Below are 21383 nucleotides of genomic sequence, written 5' to 3'. Positions count from 1 at the left end.
AGGATGTTTACGGTTGTAAATTAACAGAATTTTCTCTCCCTGCAGTACCATGAGCTCAAAGTTAATTATACAAAGAGAAATGCCATAGTCAAAATATACATGACACGTATTGTATTATAGGGTTCGGGGTTTTTTTCCTTCTTTTTTTCTTAGCCCAGGCAGGTGATTGAGATGCTACATGCTCCAGCTTTTGTCACTAAATGTGTGTGACTTTGTGTTTGTATTAAAAATATATCAGTCTTGTGATGTTCTTAAAAAAGAAAGAAATGGAAGGTGGCAGGGGAGGAAAGGGGTAATAGTGAAAAAGTTTTTTGACTGTGTCACAGTCTTTTGTGGCTTCAGAAATACACATGTTCAATTCCAGCACTGACGGCAGCTTGAAGCTTTGAGTTTAACTTTTTAACATTTTTTGGATTAAGTAGTAAAAAAAAAAAAAAAGAATTTGCGTGCTCCCCCAGAACCGAAAAGCAACGAGTGAACAGAAAAAAAAAAAGAAAAAACCCCCACAAATTCCTGAACCAGACTTCTGCAATTCTCAGCTTGTAAAAATAAGGAAACACCTCCTTACAGTGGAGGGTGCTCGGCAGGAAAGGAGATGACCCCCTATGGGAGAGGTGGCCTTTGGAGATGGTTGAAACTTTGTAATTTCATTGAATAGGGTCAGTGCCTGGGTTTATTGTGTTTTATTTCAACACTTGCCATTGTTGCTTTCTTTTGTACCATTTTTGGATGGGTTTTGTCTCTTTGTTTTTTTCACTCTGTGATGGTTTTGCCTTTCTTGGCACAGCTGTCCAACCGTCTGGGCAGTGGCAGCCCCTGACAGACGGCTGTACCCTCCAGTGAAACAGCGCTTCCAGGACCAGTGTCTGGTGAGGTAACGGAGGAGGTGGTCCCTCCCCCGGCAGCACCGTCCCTCCACCGCCTAAAACCCCTTGATGTAGCAATAGGCCTCCAGGGTGGCGAAGAGGATGTAGAGCAGCCAGAGGCTGACGAAGAGCAATGTTGTGGCCACTTTGCAGCCCCGGGGGCCGCCCAGCTCCCCCCCAAGGTGGGGTCGCCGGCGGTAGAGGAGGACACTGATGCAGATGAAGGCAAAGATGGTGAAGAGGGTGACGGAGAATGCCAAGGTGCCTGCTGACACCTGGAACTCCTGCCCCTGCGACGCCCAGTAGATCGCTGCCACCGACCACGCCAGCCCGATGCCCAGGAAGACGTTGACAGCGTTGCTGCCTGTGACATTGGTGATGGAGGCGTCAGCGTACATGTCCTGGACGGCTGCGGCTTTGCTGGCGAAGGTGTCTGGGGTTGAGGGAGGAGGGAAGGAGAAGTCACTGGGGGTCCAACAGGAGAAACAGACAACCCTTCATGTCTGGGGGACAAGGGAGGCTCAGGTGTGGCACCAACCAGGTTAGGACAGACCAAGAGGTGCACAATCCCTTCCTAAGTTCAGAGATCCCAGGGTGCAGACCTTTCCTGGGGACAGGGATTTGGAGATACCCTTCCCAGCCTGAACCCCATCCCATGACAGAGCTTCTCCCCTGAAATCAGGAGCATCTCCAGAGGACTTACCTCCCACCCCATCCCTTCCCCACAGCCACCCCACCTGGTACAGAAGTGCCAAAGGCGACGAAGACGACGGCGGTCACCGAGTCCTTGAGGCCAATGGTGCAGCCGAAGTGGGAGGCGAGGTCGCCGATGACGGCAGTGAGCATGCCAATGATGAGGATGGAGACGACGAAGCAGGCCCAGCCATTGCAGTATTCAGTGGGGGGCACACAGGCAAAAAGCACCTTCCAGAAGACTGTCAGGAAGTGCATCACGTAGTCAAAGCAGGACGGCAGGCGCTCCTCACCAGACTCGTCCTCATCCTCATCACCTGCTGCAAACAACATGGAAGGAGAGGTCCAGCATACATTCCATTGGGGCAGCTCATGCTCGTCTCCTCCACCCCAAGGCTCCAGGGATTCTGCTCTACTGGGACAAGGTTGTGTGGTGCTGGCCCACAACAGTGAGTTCAAGGCACACCAGGTCCCTCAGTGATGGGTGAGGCTGGGCAAAAAGAATGCCTCCCAGCCACCCCAGAGCCCTCAGGGATGGGGAGTGATGTAGTGGGGTGTTGTACCCACAGAGGGGCAGCCCTGTCCCCATCCATAGGCAGTCACACAGGAGGTAGTCAACCTGGAGATCACTGTTGAGTGGCATGAAGAAATTACACAGGTAAGTCATGTTTTGGGCCAAAACTAGTGGAAAGTAATAGAATTGGGAAACTGGAGATCTCCAGAGCATGGGCTGGGCCATCCACTGCCTCCTCTAGAGCTGGGTGGAAAATAGCCCTTTGGGGCAGATGCCAAACCAACCATCAAGGAGAGGTTCAGAAAGATGCCCAACTGCCATTAATGGCACAGACGTGCCTAAAATACCTTCCTCACAGCTGCCTGGCTCTGAAAGCAGTGAGCTCTCTCATCAGGTAACAGCTGGCAGGTCTCTGGACCTTTTCTTTCAGCAGCTGCTGCCTCATGAGGCAACATCTCCTGTCTTCATGTGGTAACCCCCCCTACTCCCAGGAACTCTACGGGCTATGACAGGACATCTCACAGATGTGCTGTCTGCACTGGCCAGGATCCCAGCCAGGATGGGAATTTGCTGCCTGAACACTGCTCATCAGATCACCGAAGCAGCAGGAGCACTGCCAGCTGACATAGCCTTTGAAAACCGGCCTTCTGGAGGGCTCTGCACCAGAAGATGGATCTCTCCATCTGGATGGGCTCCTCACTAATGTACCTGCAAAAGCCCACTATATTTGGAGCAGAGGAGCCCTTTGGACTGGCTTTGCTGATGGGTCACCACAGCTGAGCATCACTGACCAGGGAGATGCTGTCATTCCAGGCTGCATGAATCCTGTGGATGTTCGTATGGATTTTCTGATGTCCCCCTCACCTGCGCTCACAGTAATGGCCTCCATGAACTGGTCCCTCCAGGAATGTGTCCCTACAACCAAAGCCAGGTTTGTCTTCCTAATCAGCTTGTCCACGGTGCTCTGTTGTGGGAATAAAGATGCACAGCAATTAAACCATCTGCTAGTGGGCAAGGATGATCTTGCAGTGCACTGTGGTCTCACAGACCCTATCCAAACTGTGCAAGTGTCACAAGCACTCTCATACCAGCTACATTAGGCCATGACTAGGGTCGAACCCACCTTCTCCCTGGACTGGCTGATCCAAACTTCACCAGAGCCAGCTTGTTTGCCACACCTCAATCTTGATAAGGTTCCTTCTTCCCTCAACCCTGCCTCACCAGAGACAGCTTTGCTTCTGCATCCTCCTGCCCACTGGCTTCTTCTGCTTCCAGCAGGGCATTCTTGCCTTTCTCCCTCCACCCCACCAACCAGCAGCTCTACTTTTGACATTTCTTGTAGACTTCACCCACCCTTCACTGCATTACATTCTTCTTTTCCTCTCTCCCTTTCCCTGCCCCCTCAGTCTTGCTCTCCAAGTCTGCTTGGCAGTGCTACATGGTGCTTTCCCCTCCTGGAGGGCCCCTAGGACACCTACTGACCTTGAACTCATAGGACTCCTCAATGATGACTTCCAGTTTGGGGTGCTCGCCAAGTATTGGTTTTCCCATCTCTGCAATTCTCTTGGCTTCCTCCTCTTCAACCGTCATCTTCCTCTCAGCCACCTCTGTGGAAGCAAGGCCAACACCAAGCTGTGGGCAGCAGCCCTGGACCTCCAGGCACCGTGGGGGCCTGAGCATGGGCTTCTGCCGCCCCCTCACAGCTTGCTAAGTTCACACAGCATTTTGGGGGGCAGTGGTGGGGTGTTGGACCACAGAAACAAAGGACCAAGATTTCTGAATATCATTCACCAAGAACAAAGGCAATGTGTTTTTAATTTTTTAACAAAAAAAACCCCAACCTTTAATGTTTCTTCAGTCTGCATTGGTGCTCTTGGTTGACACACACTCTCCCATCACCCCTGCAGTAGCCACAGTTTTGGGGAGACTGAGGTACCAAATCATTCTGCCATTTAGCAGAAGTGCCCTTTAAAACACTTCTCACACCCTGACATGCTCCCTGATTTGAATGGAGTCTTTTTTTTCCCCTTTGAGTAGAAAATTGTGGTTGGCTCCTTGTGCCACTCAGTGCTTGATCTAACACTCAGACACACAGAATCACAACCACATGCAAACCTCCCATGAACTGGAAACATGAACAAGAAGTAAATAATGAAACAAGTAGTTTTTTCCTTTCATAATACTGTGAGGGTGCTAAGGCACTGGAACAGTTTGTCCAGAGAGACATGAATGCCTTGTCCCTGGAAGTTCAAAACCAGGTTGGATGTGGTGTTGAGCAACCTAGGGTAAGGTGTCCCATGGCAGTGGGGCTGAAACCAGATGATCTTCAATGTTCCTTCCACCATATTCCATTCTGTAATTCTATATGTAGTTTCTGCTGAAGGAAACTAAACCAGGACCCCAGGTCAGCAGTGTGCCTAGATGACCTTGTGTCAGGCTCAATCTTGTTGATGACCTGACATGGACATGATTTTCTGAGCCTGAGAGAATTTTCAAGCTCTCAGATGCTAGCTGTTCCCAAGGGAAAGTCTTGGGAACCCCTTCTCCCTCAAGGATTACTTGTGTAAATAAGGAATTACTTTCCCAAAACAAGACACAGATGTTCTGAGCATGTTCTTCTCTCTTATCCCCCCAATGGGATGAGAGGGGTGTTGTTCCTTCCACCAATCAGGGTGACCTGGTTGGAGAAGCTTATAAAAGGGTTGACAAGATGCTGAATAAAGGCTTTTGGCCTCACAAAAGTGGGTGTGGTGTGGATGATTTCTGGGGACCCTCACTCAATACTTCGTGTCCCCTAGCAACAACCCAGCTAACCCAGCAGGGTGCCACAAGAGGGTTCTGGTTGCCCAGATGGGAAGAAGTATCCCAAGCAGCTGGAAGGATGCCCTGGCAGTGTCCCTAGGCCTGGCCCAGGTCTCCTCTTCCACCCACACGCCTAAGTGCAGGCACATGCTGATAAAACTGACATCTCAAGAAAAGAGCTGGGTTTCCCCTGGCTTTCCTGTGCCTGACCCTCCAGGGTGTAGAAGCTGCAATACAGGGCCCAGCTGAGCCTGGGAGTGGGAGCTGGAGCTCTTTAGAACCTGGGAGAGCATATCACAAAGGCAGAGCATCTTGTTCTGGCTAAGCAGTGGGTCAGACATTACCTGAGGTTTCCTGCAGAGGTTACAAATGCTCAGGTAATGCCTTGGATGTGATTAGTCCCATGTGGACTCCAGCAGATCTCATACTTCACACTAAAAATCACACAGAAATTATGCAGTCCCAGTGAAATCTATTTATAAACTCTGACTTCTCTTTTCATCTGCCTCTCCAGATTGACTGCAAAGGCTGTAAGTCTTGCAAGACCTTCAGAGTTTATAAAGCATATAACTCCTGTGGCAGGTGACATTGTTATAACCCATCACAGAAACAGAGAAGTTGCATCCATCATTTGAAATCAATGATGTACATCAAAACCATCACTGCCTAGCTCCAAGACAGCATCTTCTGGATTTAGGAATCCCCATAAGTTTAGAAAAAATTATAGACAGGGGAGCACAGCACCTGGAGAAGAAGAAGGGCAATGCAGGATGCTGTGGGATGCAGGGAGCACCTTTTTTCACTGAAAGGATAGTTAAGCATTGGAATGGGCAGCCCAGGAAGGTGGTGGAGTCACCATCCCTGGAAGAGATCAAGAAACAAGTGGATGTAGCACTTAGTGATATGGTTTAGTTGACATGGTGATGTTTGGTCAAAGGTTAGACACAATGACCTTGGAGGTCTTTCCAACCTTAATGATTCTGTGATTCCATGATTCTATGAAAATGTTCTGCTTCACAGTATACTTGGAGGCATGAACTGATGATTATCAAGAACAAGATTCAAGGTACTTATATCCACTGGAACGAGGAATCAGATATAATTTACATCTCTTTTTCTAAGACACAGAAGAAAGTCCAGTCTCTTGCTCTTGCTGGGAGTGTGTGAAGATGACAAGCTGTGTCCATCAATGAAAATGCAAGTGCTCACACATCAGTTGCCACAGCACATACAATGTGACTTTGCTTCTGTGTGAGCTTCCCATAACTTGAAGGTCAGGGGTGAAGGCACCCTCAGCTCCACAAAGCCCAGCTTGGCAGATGAGCTGAGCACATGCTGACATGCTGACAATACAGAACTGAGCAAAAGCACTACAGCCATCCCAGCAGGGCTGCAAAGCCCAGACTTGGTGACAGTCTGACTCACTACAACCTTCCCTGGAATAACTACATGGAAAAGCTGTGGTCACAGCTGGTGGTGCAGTCCCTTAGGCTCCTGCCCACTGGTTGCAGTTGCAGAGTGCAGAAAGAAAACGTCTGGAATCTGAGGAAATGCTCTGGAAATAAGGAATAACAGGTAGAATTTCCTCAGCTTAACAACTCCAGGAGAAATGATGCAATGAAACCTCAGTCCCTAATCTAACTGATCTGACAAAAGCCTTTGGCATGGTAAGAGAACATAGAGCCCCACACAAATGTTATGCCTCAAGGTCAGGCTGAACTGCAGGCAGGTCTGTAAGCACATGCAGTGCAGCAAGCTTTCTTATCTCCATAGGAAATGGTGTCCAACACAGCTTTATCCCAGAACCTGGCATCTTGCTTGTGCTAGTTTATGTACTTGCACCAGGCAGGACAGTGCAAGATGTGAATCCCTCTCTGAGGAGGAAGGTCTCCTGTGTGTCTTCTCAGTGTGTGCCACATCCAGGGCCATTGGGCAGGCTGCATGGGAATGCCTGTGTTCACCTCACACCTTCTAGCATGTGGCTTTGCTGTCTCTGCAAGCCACCTGTGGATCACCTATTGATTCAACAAGCAAGGCAATCAGTTGCCAGGCAGCTCTTAGAGAAAATCAAGCAACATAACCATGTTCAAGAGTATTTATCAGCCTAGGGGCTGGATGCTAGCATGAGCCTGGGACCAGACACCCTACAAAGTGAAGATGGTGGGAGTCCTGCTATTCCAGAAGGCACCTTGCCAGCAGACTAAGTGCCACCAGAGGCACCTTACTAGGTAAGCCACTTGGAGTGAAGAGACAAGCTGACTAGCAATGGAGACCTGCAGCCTACTGACAGCACATCCACGGAGACATGAATAATGGAGGCCCTGATGTCACCTCCTCTGCCATGTGTACGGTGAAATGGGGTGCAGACAGAAGAACACCCAAGAAGGCACGTCAAGGGCATCCTGTGGGGACAGATGATTGAACATGACTGCCAAGCTAAGTCTTTCAGTGTCAGCTGCAAGCAAACCACAGGAGAACAGGCACAGGGAGCACATCCAAATGGGTACCTCATAGAAATGCTAATAGTGGAAGCTTTTGGATAAGGAAGAAAGGAGGTAATTCCTTAACGTCTCATTAAAATGCAGTCACATTTGTGAATGTGCAACAGGAAAGCAAAGCACAGAAACCTAAAGAATTTCAAAGGTGCATCTGAAAACATTTAAGCTGCCATTGTATCTTCACTGAGGCTCCACCCTAATGTAGGAGAAAAACACAAGACTGCCGTGGCAGTACTGTGCTGGATCTTGCTCAATGAACTCATGCAACTGACCCATAGGTGCTAAATACCAGGCTGCTGACTGTCCTCTGAAATTAAGGCAGTGGCAGGAAGGACCAATTTAGAAGCCCAGCTGATATTTTTTTTTTCCCAAACCTATACTTGCCAAACAGTTAGGGCAGGGAGCTAAGCACCTTCAAAGAGCGATATGAAACACATATGAAATATGCATGATTCCATCAATACTGCCCACCTACTGTTTAGGACACACGAGCATCTTGTGGCGGGAATCTGTGTCAGCCTCTGCAGAACACCAGATCCCATCCCAAGTCTGCTCCAGGCCTGTTGGGTCTGCCTGTTTCAATGGGATGCTGAGGACTGACTTGAGCCTGTGTTTACTGACCCAACAGCTGAGAAGGAATAAACTCTTTCAACAACCCAGTGGCAGAGAACAATCCAAATGCTCCTGCATTTCAGGGAAGCACTTCAGCCATCACAGGGTGCATCAGCCTGCCTGTAGAGCCACAGGAGGTTGCTATCCCTGCAGCAAGTGTGGAATATGTTCCCACACAGTCTGGTGTAGGGCTGGGGTCTGGAAGGGCTCCTCCAGGAAGCAGAGAGAAGACATCTGTGAGGTGTGTCACACATCACCCCAGTGTGGTAGCCTGAAAAGAAGACTACCAAGGATGAGATAAATGCAAGGGGGAGTGAGGATGGGGGGTGGGGGTGGGGGGGTGAGAGGGGTGTTGGGAGACAGATTTTAATTTGGAAGGTCAAGTCTGTCAAGGTGAATGCTGCCAAGCTGCAGCTTAATTATTAACTAGCCTGATTTCTGTTTGTATCTGCATCAGTACCTACTTTTCAATGCGGATTGCACCCTAGACTCCCTGCTGTCAACTCCAATTAAGCCTGATAAGGTCTGGCTATGCCTATCCAGAACAGAGCTTGCCAGGGCCTTCTGGGCTGCCTCCACCTCCTCCCTGGGAAGGAGAAGATGGCCAGAGAGGGGTCTCCTAGACCCTGTCTGCTACAGCACCTAGGTATGTGCTACCATTGAGTGTTAGGAACCTCTCTGGGCTGCAGGAGCACACAGAGGCTGCTGAGGCCAGGCAAGCTGGGGCTGCTGTGCCAAAGTACCCAGCTCCTGGTGCCAGGGAGTCAATGAAGTTAGAGGGAATATGCTACAAGCAGGTGAGACAATGGGTCTGGTAAAATCAAAGGCTGGGTGGGAGGAATGAGGATGAAGGAAGCTTTTGCTTGGGCTGTAGCAACAGCCACAGCTGATACCCACTAGGTGCTGGACTGTGCAGGAAGCAAGAAGAGGTTACTGGTTAAACCACCCCATGCTCTCATTCTGCTTTGTTCAGATCCCTAAAGCTGTGACAGAGAAGGGGGCTGAGCAGCTCCTGGTTATGGTCCTGTTGCTGCTGTGCTCTGCAGCCCTGGGCATGTCCCTGCCATGCTCACTGCTCAGCTTTCACCCCATGTCTGTCTCAGTCTCTCTCTCTCAACTTATGTCTGCAGGGCCATCCCAGGACTTGAGCTGCAGTGATCTGCAAAGCACTTTCAGACCTGCACATGACAGGCCATTTCTTGGGCTCAAAATACTGTACGCAAATCCCCTCCTCCTTGTCTTTCTTCCAGGGAAAGGGGAGCACTGAGCTGTGCTCCCACACTGTGCATTGCTTGCCCACTCAACGTCCTTCAGACTGCGGGGATCAAACAGGAGCTAGACATTGCCTGTGGCTTCCTGGACACATTATAAATCAAAGTTAGATAAAGTCCATTTCTATAGTGTAATCTGGCTGCTGCATCTTTTGAGCTGAAGCAGGCAAAGGGAAGGCCCTGTAACACCAACCGAGAGGTAGATGTTCATCACCTAGGCAATGCTGCAAGACTATCAAATAACCATGGACCAGTCAGTATTCTCTGACACTTGCTGAATAAATTGGACTAAAACCAGCAATGTATTCAATGTATTCAATGTATTCAATGTATTCAATGTATTCATGAAAGATTGCTGCGAAGGCCATTTCACTCTCCTCAAGCTATCTCATCTCCATCCATTCCTGGAGCAGGCAGGTATCTGCATGAAGGTCACCCCTTTTGGGGACTATCCTGCTAGGAAGAAATTAGAACAATTAAAATGGGATATATTTTTTTGTTGTTGTGGCTTAATAAAATATAATTCTGGCTAAACAAAGTAAATAGTGAGCATGAATGAGTTCCTCTCCCCAGAGCACTGTCAAGCTGTCAGTCACAAGTGGGGAAGACTTCTGGCTAAAAGACACTCTGGCTTTGGAGATTAGCATATGGATATGCCCTTTACAGAAGCACATGCACACATACAAGCACTGGCAGCCTAGGCTGCCTTCTAAAATGTAAGGAATCTGCTTACTTAGCCCTGAAAGCTATTTTTGAGATATGATACATCCCATATACATACCCCAGTGTTCTTTCATGCTAACTGGGAAATGCTGCACATTCATGAGAGGGAGGTTAAAGCACAGGGCTGGGAACTGAGCATTACTCCACTCCTGGCTCTGCCTTGAGATTGCTGCTGACATGACATCCCCGACTGGCCAGACAACTGGCATCTCTGCTCCTCAGTCTTTCCCACTGCAAAGTGGACATGGGAGTTTTAATACATAAATAAACATATTTAGAAATATTTTCTTTGAACTGAATGAATATGTAGAAATTATGATGTAGAAGTATCCACCATTTAGATAATTCCATAGCCCTTTTAAGATCTAGATCACTTGAGCCCAAGAACTTTCAAGCAAAGGCTGTGCTCAAGCTTTCAGTGACTTTTGCAAAGGCTGGAAAGACCTTGAAATCAGCTCTTCCACTGCTGGCAGAGGCAGGGACAACTGGAGCACCTTTGCACTTTAGTATCAAGTATTTCCCTATATAAACAATATACAGAGAGATCGCTGCCAGTGTCAAAACAGAAGGTTAAAAACACCCCAGTCTCTCAAGTCTCTCCACAGCTATCCCATACAACTCTGAAGCCTGAACAGTTGGCACAGGACACATGGGCTAGCATTGCATGGCCTTGCAAGTCTGGCTCAGAGAGACAAGAAATTTGGAAGAAATAAATGCTGAGCAGAACCGGTGCCCTGCCCAGTTACTTCACCTTGTATAAAATTCACAGCCCTGTTTCCCTTGGGAGAACCCTGCAGGGCTGGGGGGCCAAAGTCAGGATCCCTCATTCCTCCTCAGGTAAGGGCTCTTGGGACAAGAGAGGCATTGTCACTTAGGCTCATCCATCAGGGCACCCACACTTTCTGTGAAGAGAAGGGATCACTCTTGTGTGCAATCCCAGTATTGGGGGATGTGGGGCTGTGCAGTTGCTGGCCCTGCAGCGGCTGCCAAAGCAGTGCCATGGGAAGGGGAATGCCCAGGGCTGCAGAGGAGAGCCAGGGCACCCAGCAGTCCCAGGGCACGTCCCCAGGAATGGGATGCTGCCCAGGAAGAGCTGTGCAAGCTGCTCCAGGAGGTAAGGGACGAGGCACGGGACCGACGGATTCCACTGGAACGTTCAATAATGCAGATTTTAAACAAAGATTCCTGTGTGCCTGTGTAACCTAAATCTAACATGACATGGACTAAACGAGGACGTCGCTTCTCTCCCCACTGATTAGCCATGATTGCTGCTGAGTGACACTCCACCACGTGCCTGCTGCTGGATTGAAGCATGTGTGGGGCCAAGCACCGCGAGCCCAACACACCTCACATGCACAGAGGGCACCCTGAGGCAGCTTGGCAAGGGGGGCACCCCAGGGACCCCTCACCAGACAGAGAGGAGCCTCTCCCTTATGAAGCAAAAAGTAACTTTTCATAGCTGCTGACCAAGTTCTCCAATAACAGCTGCCAAAAGCAATCAGGTTGGATCAAAACAATGGGAGGAAAGTTATGTTATTTTAATAGAAATTATTTGGTTCCCAGAGTTCTGATCAAATTAGGCAGCTACTGAATTAAAGCAATGAAATTACTGGGAAGGAGGCTGAGCTCAACTTATTTCCAGTCCTCCTGGATCTGAAGTGGTAACAAAGGAAACCGTCCAAATCATTCTGAGGAGTTTTCCATAAACACCCTAAGCTAAGGTGATTTCTGCCTGCCACTAGCAATTTTCTAATTAGTCCAATAGCCAGTGGGCTCAGGACATCCCCTGTGCAGCAGATTTGGCATCCTCTGGAAAGGGGCTGGACTGAAGCCTGTGTGGCAAATGCTGCTCCTTTGGTTTGCAGCACAGCTCAGGCATCATGAATGCTTTGGTTTTCAGCTCTGCTTGCAAACCTGCAGGAATTCAAGCTCCTTCTCTGCACCCTCCATGCCCACCTTTCTCTTTCAAGAAATGTTTCTTTAGTGGAAATTCAACCGTAATCATATTTGGAATTGAAGGAATAACAACAATACAGGGGGTGTACATTGCACCACAGCGGGATAAAGACAGACCACTGTCATGGGGATTTCAGGCAAGGAAGAGGGGCTCTGTATGAATACACGTGGAAACCTGACACAGCGAAAGGAGATGCAGAGTGCAGAACCAGAGCTGAGGGTGAGGAGGGAAATGGTGCTGATCATACTCTGGTAGTGCTGCTCTGCTGCTGGGCACACCCTGGGGACTCCCTAGGATGAGAGGAGGAGAGCACACAGGTAAAGGCACTGAGGGGTGACACATGACCCTCCCTGGGAAGGGGACACCTGCACAACCTTGTACCCTTGCCCACCCCAGGCAACACCGTCCCACAGTGCAGAAATGCCACCTCTCTGCAGAAATCCCTCCCCCAGTGCATCAGCACAACCCAAGCACCACCTAAAAAGAGAGGCTTGAGTCACAGCTTCAGACCAGGCATAGCTGCATGTGCTGGTTTGCAACTCTGTCTGGATCATTTCCCCCAAACTGCAAGGAAAAATCTGGAATATGGGAAATGCTCTTAGATGTCATTCAATCAATCAATCAGTCACAGTTACTTTCTTAATTGTACTGCTCTTAACTAGTCCATGCTAGACACAAACACCATGAGCTGGGGTTGTCTACAACACAACAAACACAAACAGAGGTTCTGACCAAGAGGGACAAAAAGAGAGCCAGAGCAGCCAGAGGAAAGGAGAAAAAGCACTTACCTTGCGTGAGCAGTAGGGCTGTGGTGAGAGAAGAACATGAGAAAGACAGAGAGAGAAAAGAAAAAGAGGGAAAAGGTTAATATCCAGTGTGAAAAAGCTGTTTTGCAGATGAAGGCTGTCAGTGAGCAATGGACATGGTGCAAGGCAGCGTGCGAGCTCACCAGGGCTGCATGTTGGGCACAGGCTGGGGAGCAGACACCACAGCAAGCAAGGAGAGGAGACTGGGGTGCTCCAGTGAGCACCATGGCACTGGCTCCCCAAAGTCACCCCTTCCCCCCCACTAAGGCAAAGGGATGGGATGCAGCTGGGGGCAAGTGGCAAGGAGGGAAAGGGAAAGGGGGGAAGGAGGATGGTTACACTTGCCACTGGGGCCTGACACAACCCAAACTGACCCAAAGGCACGGGAGGTGTCCTCGCTTATGCTGGGTATGTGTGGTTGTGGCAGGGCTTGGCACAGCTGAGGAGCCCCAATAAACTTGTAGGTATTGAGAAGAGAAGGTGATGGACAGCTCATTGAGAAGAGCAGCATCTGAGGGAGGCACTGATAAAACAGATGGCCTCCAGTGTCAAAAGGGGCAGGGGGTAACACAGACATGCATCATCCCTCAGGATGATGCCCTGGCTCACCTACACCTATCCCACACCCCACAGGTACCACTTTCAGAGGGTCAGGGTGCCTAGAGGAGTATAGGCACATATACAGCATCACTGTTTGAGTCCTCTTGGATGTCTTTGTTCCAAACTGCTGGTCGGCCTGACAGTGCTGCATGGACACAGACCATGCACCGTCACCATAGTGGGATGCAACTGCCTGTCAGGAAATGTGACTGTGGTCCCCTGAGATTTGAGGTGGGAGGAAAAGAGGAGAAAGGGGCGAAGGTCCTTGGAAGGGATGACCTTACCCTGGCTTGCCATACAGACACAGCCTAGCCCCCTTGTGACCCCCTGACCCTCTCCTCTCTTTATCCACTCCCCAGAGCTGTCACAAAGAAACATCTGGCTGGATCCCTCTTAAGTGTAAACCACAGACAGCCACAGCTTACATCTAGGTACCAAGCCAGCTACAGCAGAGTCAGTATAGCAAAAAAACTCAAATGCTCTTTGAGGAGGGCCAAGTTTGTGCCTTAGCTTTTTCTACTTGTCTTTCAAACAGCAAACCAATCCCTAAAGACTTGGTTGCATGTGATGACAGTATTGTAATTACTAACACTTATTATCATGCACTTGTAGTCTCAGAAGCTTAAAACTCTGTACAGAGTCAGTATTAACAGCCCTATTTGACAGATGGTGAAGCAAGCAAAAAGAAGCTAAAGGGAATGTTCTGCAAACTCAGAAGTGGGCTGGAGTCCAAAAGTGCTAATTTTCCCAGACTTGCTTGTTCAGGCCTCTGAAAAGCAGGCACTTTTATATAGATGCACCCAATTGTATCTGTGCTATTTGAAAGTGATTTCCCAAGCAATTTATCAAAGGTTGCACAGCACATCCATGGCAGAGCCAGGGAAACTAATCCTGAGTCCTGACATCCAGTCACTTCCTTGCTCTGTTGAGCAGCATTGCCAACAGCCTGCAGAGAGACACTGACCCAGTAAAGATCTTCATCCACTGATCCATCTCCCCAGCTGGAAGGACTGTGGGCAATCCAAGAGATCTCCCTTGTCCATGAGAGCAGGTAGAGGCACAGTGAAAGGTGAAATGAAGAGGCTCCTTGCTGAGCATCCCTTCTGTTTTGGGGTCAATTCCTTTTGAAAGCCAAAAACTTTGGGGGAACTATTTATGAGTACACTCTGCATTAAGTGCAGTGCCACTGAGCCAGAAGATGCAATGGGATGTTTGCTCTGCCTGCACCACCTCCTGTCATCCACACACCTCTCCTTGAAGTCTCTAACAGGCTCATTGGTACCCCTGGTAGCGAGAATCTGGAGTTTTCCTTGTAGCTCTGTCCTGCTGCAGTTCATGCTGTCATGTGACCTCCATACTGCTCCATGGTCTTCTGGTTCTCCAGACAATGTGCAGAAATTTAATTTGCCTTTTGCAATTACAAGCATTAGTACAATGGGTCGATTTGGTGTTCGTATGTAATATAATTAAATATTACTGGGACCCTAAGCTACTGTGGCTGTTAAAAAAAACACTGGTTCCTCATATTTTTAAAAACTGTTATTATACTGCTCTGGGATTTGAGTTTATTTTTTTTCCCTATTTGCTTGTGAGCCTGAAAAAGAACAATTTTTCCTCCCTTTCACTTATGGTATGATACATGAATATTTGAAGAAGCCCATAAAGCTATGAATGAAACATCAAGAATACAGCATGCAGAAAGCCAAGGGATTATTTTATCTTTATATTTCTGAGTGAATGCTGTGCATGCAAGCAAGAAAATGATTTCACGGACTAAAGCTTTCTTCCTGCACACACATCTGCTAATGTGCCCTTAGCCCTGACCTGTAATGTTTCCTGACAGCCCATCTGGGGATGCTGTACCTGTACCAGCTTCACTGACGGCCTCTGTGTTGTTCCCATCCCACAAGCCCCCCTCCACTCTCCCCAGCCTGGGCTGCATCCCTCCAGTCCTCCCCAGGGCACCTCTCCCTCTCCTGCACTGCTGCTCTGCACATCACGCTCCTTGTGGGGCCAAGCCAGGCCACCTCACGGCTCCTGGCATCTCAGGTAGTCTCAGAGGCTTAACATGTGTACTCTTACAGGGGACTGCTAAAATTAGCTCCGCAGCCAAATCCAAAATAGCAGTCCCAAGTATCCCTTACCTAACCCAAGTAATGTGAGCATGGTGTGATTGTGGACAAACACGTGTGCCTGCAGATAAGGGGGCTGCCACACTGACTCAGCCAGGACACAAAGCCTTTGGCTCTGGATCCCTGTTCCTCCTTCACTGGGGTTTCTCTGCCCTGAAGGCTTGCTTTTGACTAGGTGAAGTTGAAATTGCATGCATGAACTCTGCTTCCCTTGCCACCCCTGAAAATGGACAATTTAGACCTGAATTTTAAAAAGCTGCTAAAAATCTGTTTACTAATAAGCCATTTAATCTTCATGGTTTTGGTGTACTTTGAGGTCAAATTCTGCTGTGACATGCATGTTGGTGTGGGTTGCAGATCAGGAATTTCATTACGTCCTGCGTCATCTCCAAAAAGCTTAAAGCAAGAGGAACCAAGCGGGATTGAAGCAGACCAGCAATCCCGTGGTTACAGCAACCTGATGTGCTGAATGTGTGTCCCAGCCTTTTTGTAAACAGTGAAATACTTTTCTCTGCTCTTTACCTTACTGAGAGATTTGACTATGCTGCTTTATTCTGGACTCATTCTTCATTAACATAAATCTTTTCTAATCAGTATGCCTAAAGTCTCAGAGAAGCCACTGTGTAGATAAAGTTAAAGGCCTGGGATTTAGAGAGTGAGTTGAAATGAGGGAGGGGAGGATGAATTTTGAGGAGACTCTCAGTTACACAGCAGGGCAGTCACAGGATGCCAAAGGCAAAGAGAACACACTGCCTCCACCCCCTGCACACTGGAAGGTGACCAAGAAGTGACCATATGAAGCACAGACTCACTTCCCCAAGGAGATAATGGTCTTCCATCTTCCAGATGTAGCTGCCCACAGGCTCTGCCTCTAGATTTGCTGTAAGGTGAGTAAACTGTTTCCCTAATAGATTGTGAAGAGATGTAAGCATGGGGTTTTTTACAGGCTAAACAAGGCAGAGATTTTGCAGCATTAACCTGAATGCTATTATTATTGAAGTCAATAGCAAAGCTCTTGCAGACTCCACAAAATTCCTCTCCATCAGGAGAATCAGCAGCATTCAGCCTAATCACAGACCTGTGAGAAAATTATTAATCCTTGAGGGAGTGAGGTAACAGCAATCTAACATTTTTTTGCTATTCTCATCAGCAGCTGATGGAGCTGATGAAGGAGTTTCTTAGCTTCTTAACTTCAGAAAACTGCAGCACATGTATCAATACAGCTTATCTTAAACAGGTATGGATCTTTGTACCAAGTCAAATAATTTCATCAATATTTTGATACAGATGGATCAATCCAAGCTGGGAATCCTTCCTTCTTTGCAGTTTAATCCTTCCTCTGTGACTCCCAGTCACATCCTCCCTCTGGGCACAAAGCTTTCCCATCTGAGGTGCTAACACTTGATTAGAAGATGTGCTATGAGATCTGTCTGCACCAGCTGACTGTGCTGGGAGGGCTGAGAAGACTTCAGACAAAATCCTCCCAAGCCAGGGCACTCCAACCAGCTGTTAAGAGTGTTTGCTCTGTACTCCCATTTCCAGCAAAGTTGTATCTTGTGGGAGACGTGCTTTCTGAAGCAAAACTTTGCATGAAGGTTGTCAGTCCCTTTTACAAAACATAACCCTCAAGACTCAGCCTTCAAGCACCAGCCCTGAAGTTGAATCTTCCACCAGTGTGCCATAAGCCGAATTCTCACAAACTGATTCCCAGTAAACTTCATGTAACATATTTTTCCAAATGCCATTTGCACCATTATTTGCAATCAAGTGAAATCTTCCAAAGTAGCCTCACTTGCCATTCAGGCTGTATCAACACTAAGATTAGCCACAACTGAAGCAGAAAAGCAACTTCATCCAGGGAACGCAAAGCAAGTTTTTCTCTTGTAATCCAAGGCTGTGGAAAAAGTATGAAAGCTGATGTGTGAAGAAAGTATCACTCCAAAATCTTGCTGGGACAGCAGCAAAATCCACAATCTGAGTTGTGAGCTGACACAATAGCAGAGTTGCTATGAGAGCAAGAGTCAAACCAACAGACAGCATCTCATCATAAAGGAAGAGACTCATTTCCCTGCAGGAACCCTTTAAAAAGGTGCTGACAAAAGGATGCCCAGAAATGTGGTTCAGGGTGCAGGGAAGTTTCAAAACCCTGCAGCACTCAGTAAACAAGGATTCAGTTTACATGACTTTGCATATGGAGGAAAGGTGAGACAAGAAGGATTTGAAGATTAACTTCTTAGAAATGGAGAGGACAAAAAAAAAGTCAGGAAACCTGGAAAATGGCCAGGAGGATAGAAAAAAGCAACATTTATCATCCTGGCCAAACAAAGAATGTGAGTCTCTCTCTTTGATTTCTTTTTACTCATTCACTTTGCTATGACAAATGATGCCACTACTGAGTCAGTACTAGTCGTCATCACAGGCCAGGCTGGCAAGATACCAACCTCAGATACCTGTTCTCATCTCTTTGAATTATTGGAGCACATCAACAAAAAGAGCTGCTGTAGTAAAACTACTTGATGTGATTTGTTTGGATGATCAGAAAGACTTTGAAAAACTCCAGCTGCAGAAAGTGATTAATGAAAAAGAACAGATGAGAGACAAAGCAGATGTAGCATTTATGTAGCAGGAGTAAGTGATCAGCTCTCCTTACAGCAAGGGTTAACAACTGAGTGTCCGAAGGCTCAAAGCAGCATGACTGATGTAACTGGGGATAAACAGTGAGGGGCAGCATCTGCAGATGATGCAAAATGTTCCAGTTCAAAGGCTGTATCAGTGGCTGTTCTACAAACCCTGGTCAACCTGAAGACAGGCATTTGTGTTTGGACTGCCACAGGAACACTTCTGAGTAGAGATGATTTCTCCTCCAGTAAGGTGCTAGCAGGTGCAGAGAGCAAGAGCAGTAGGATGAATTTCATGCTGAGTTTTGGCACCCACAGAGATCCTCCTGGAGACCCCTGTGCCCCATAGCTCTGATTAGGGCCAAGGAGAAGTTCCCTTGACTGGAGGTGACTGCTTTGTATTGGCAGGTGTACAGGACAGCACAGACATGCAAATCAACCGTGTGGCAGCAAGCCCTACTCCCACCTGCCATCCTCCTCCACTGCATGTCTGTCAGGAACCACTGCCAGCACAGCCTGCAGTAGTGTGGGTGCCCTCAGGGACAGCACTCTGGGTCTGAAGAGCACCAGGCTCCGGACTAAGTTCTGCATCCCAAGATAAATCACTCAAACTCTGCCCCAGGCTGCTTTGAAAAACACATACTACTTCTCCCTCTCATCAGCTCTGCCGTCACTCCAGGGAACATTTCACCCCTGATTTCATCACTGCCACCTAGTTTGTGTCCCTAAGGTAAGCTAGGAGCTGCCCTCTGCATGGAGAGGTCCTGGGCCGGGTGCAGGCCCTCAGCACAAAGCAATGTTAGTGCAGGCACAACCGGCTGTCTCGGCATGGTCTGGATTGCAGATTACTGCCAAACATGACTGCCATTCATCTGAGGTGCCCAACACCACCCTTCTTCCAGAGGAACCAGGAGAGGTTCCAAAGACACTGCAAATAGCTGAGAGCATTGATCCTCCTACAGCACTGAGGCACAGGCTCAGTGTGACACAGCAAACTGAGGAGTAACAACAAAATGAGGACACACTGTCAAGAAAACCACATCTTTTGCAGGACTGGGAACAAATGCATGAGTAGCCAAACCCCAAAGAGACTCTACCTCAAGAGCCACGGGGCCTGGGCTCCCAAGGAGAGGTCACAGCTGTGCTTTGCCCTTGCTGTGCAAGTCACATGAGGGTACATCCATCACCACAACAAAACCCAGCGAAGCCCCAGCTAGGTGACTGTGGTGTGGGATTTTCCCCCTCCGTGGGCACGGGGCAATGGCAGCACCTGCATGATGCTGGCAGGAGCATGTGTGCCGGGGTCAGCATGAGCACCCCTTCCCAAAGCCGCACGTCGCACGATGCCCAAGCGCGTGCCTGCTCTGCGCCGGGAGCCAGCTGCTCATGCATGAATTCTGTGGAGCTGCTGGCCACAGCATCTGCTCTTGATCGCTCACAATGCTCGCTGCGGGAAAGCCTCACGTAGCTCCTTATTCTTCATGCCAGGCACAAGGTAGGCTCAACGGAGATGCTGCAAAGTGCAGCGCTACGGAGCTGGGGATCTTTCCAGATGCCCTGGATTTAGTGTAGCGACTGTGCCACCTTGTGCCAGCAACATTTACAAATGCAGGTTAATCTCCTGCCTCTTAGATTTTAAAGCCATGGTGCTCTCACTCTGACTTTTCTCTAAGAGGCCAACCAGGGCCCTGAATCTCCTCCCTGGCACGGTCCTTTACTTCCTCCAGGCAAAAGAGGGTCTGTCCAAGGGTGTGCCCTCTGCTCCTGGCCTGCAGGCTCTGTGCTGCAGATCAATATAGTCCAGCTCTGACCTCTGCCTGTTGCAAATCAGACAGCCCCACTGACTAGAGCTGATACAGATGTAAATAAGAGACATATGACACAGCAAACTTGCTCTGTAGTCCTAGTAATAATGAGGATGTTTTACAATTGGTCCACTTCAGGGGCCATTCAGATTTTTTTCAAACACTTGTTCTTATTCAGCCAGGTGCAACGTGACCTGTGTAGGAAAAAGAAACGTGGGACTTCATAAAACCAGTCCATTTCTGACTCTGTGTACTTATTCTGCTCATTGTTTAGAAAAGGATGCAGGATTCGCAGAGAGCAGACAGCTGAGAAAAAATTCACTGTGTTGCTCCAAGCTGCCAAGTGCATAAGCAGGAGAAAGCCAGGGGCCTGTGATTTTCCTCCTGGACCTGCTGAGATGGAGGTGGTAGACCCATAGATGAGAAGGGACACATGTGGAAAGGAGACCCCAGTGTGGTTCTAGGACTGAAGACTTTGAACCAGGACCGAACATTTGGCCTTCACAATGCCCAAGAAGAAATCTGAGCGTACTGTGGGTGAAGTAAACAGATACCTACCTGGAAGCTGTGGCATTATACAGTTCTTTTATATGACAGAAAAGAGTAGTAAAATATCTAGTGACACAATAAGCTGAGGCCAGACAAATTCTATGTAGAAGTCATGCTCACATCTTTACCCTGGAGGGCAATTGATTGCTGGGACATACTTCCATGGGATATGGCAAGGTTGATCACTGCTTCTGCTCAAGGGCGGTTGGACTTCAGTGAAAACTGAGGGCCTGTGCTTGACAAAGTGAAACCTGATATCCCTCATTGCCTGTGGGCTGCAGGAGGCAGTCTGACAGTATTAAAATACGGGTTTACATTTTACAAGTCCATGGATGCTGTACGATACTGAAATGTTAACGCAACCCGTGTCTATCCTGAACATCCTACAGAGCAGTCTATGGGAGCTTGGACTGGGCAGAGGGCAGCTGCTGTGCTGGTGAGATAAGAAAGAGAAGACATTTCAGCAAGCAAAAGCTGTGCTGTGCAGCACATGGGCAGCAGCCAGGTGCCCCACCACCAACAGCAGCACCTGAGAGCAGAAATAAGCCTGTGGGCACACACATCTGTAATAGGCATCCAGAAGGTAGATTTGAATTCCCTTTTTGTAAAGTGCCCCTGTTCAAATCTTGGCCCTCCCAGGCCACCCCAAAGCTAGCGAAGCCAGCGGCAAGACTCAATGAGAAAGGGGTCAAACACATAGAGGACAAGGACAAAGATAGATGTAGGCAAGACACAACTTGGGTGTCTTGTTTAAGTCTGGGTTTATTCCAGCTGTGAATCCTGGTCTGCTGGGAGATCCTCACTGCTGATGAAGTAGGACCTCAGTAGAGCTTCACACCCTCTGCACGAGAGACTGTGATTGTCTGTGACATATTAAAGGGGTTTTCAAATGGAAGACATGAAGAACCATTTAAAAAAAAAAAACCAAAACAATCCA

At 48.4% G+C, this 21383-nt stretch overlaps 1 protein-coding gene across 8 annotated transcripts in view; it reads right to left on the bottom strand.

The window, feature by feature from the left end:
- Window positions 1–667: 667 nt before the first annotated feature.
- The window catches only part of SLC8A3 (solute carrier family 8 member A3), a 113362-nt gene continuing 92646 nt past the window's right edge, over window positions 668–21383 (bottom strand). For 3 of the 8 annotated variants that reach the window (XM_005522538.3, XM_005522540.3, XM_088057921.1), the window contains 5 exons: window positions 12725–12742; window positions 3556–3680; window positions 2938–3037; window positions 1604–1879; window positions 668–1299 (listed from right to left, as the gene is read on the bottom strand). In XM_005522538.3, the coding sequence (XP_005522595.2) occupies window positions 923–1299; window positions 1604–1879; window positions 2938–3037; window positions 3556–3680; window positions 12725–12742 (896 nt within the window). In that variant the 3' untranslated portion in view covers window positions 668–922. The remainder of the gene's footprint in view (window positions 1300–1603; window positions 1880–2937; window positions 3038–3555; window positions 3681–12724; window positions 12743–21383) is intronic. The other 5 variants (XM_088057919.1, XM_014252172.2, XM_005522539.3 and 2 more) reach the window with 3 other exon arrangements.

Source organism: Pseudopodoces humilis, chromosome 7 (assembly GCF_049639895.1).
Source record: "Pseudopodoces humilis isolate 2021_Gansu_Grassland_sample_001 chromosome 7, ASM4963989v1, whole genome shotgun sequence".
Lineage (NCBI taxonomy): Eukaryota > Metazoa > Chordata > Aves > Passeriformes > Paridae > Pseudopodoces > Pseudopodoces humilis.
This window is presented reverse-complemented; position numbering and strand designations above follow the sequence as displayed.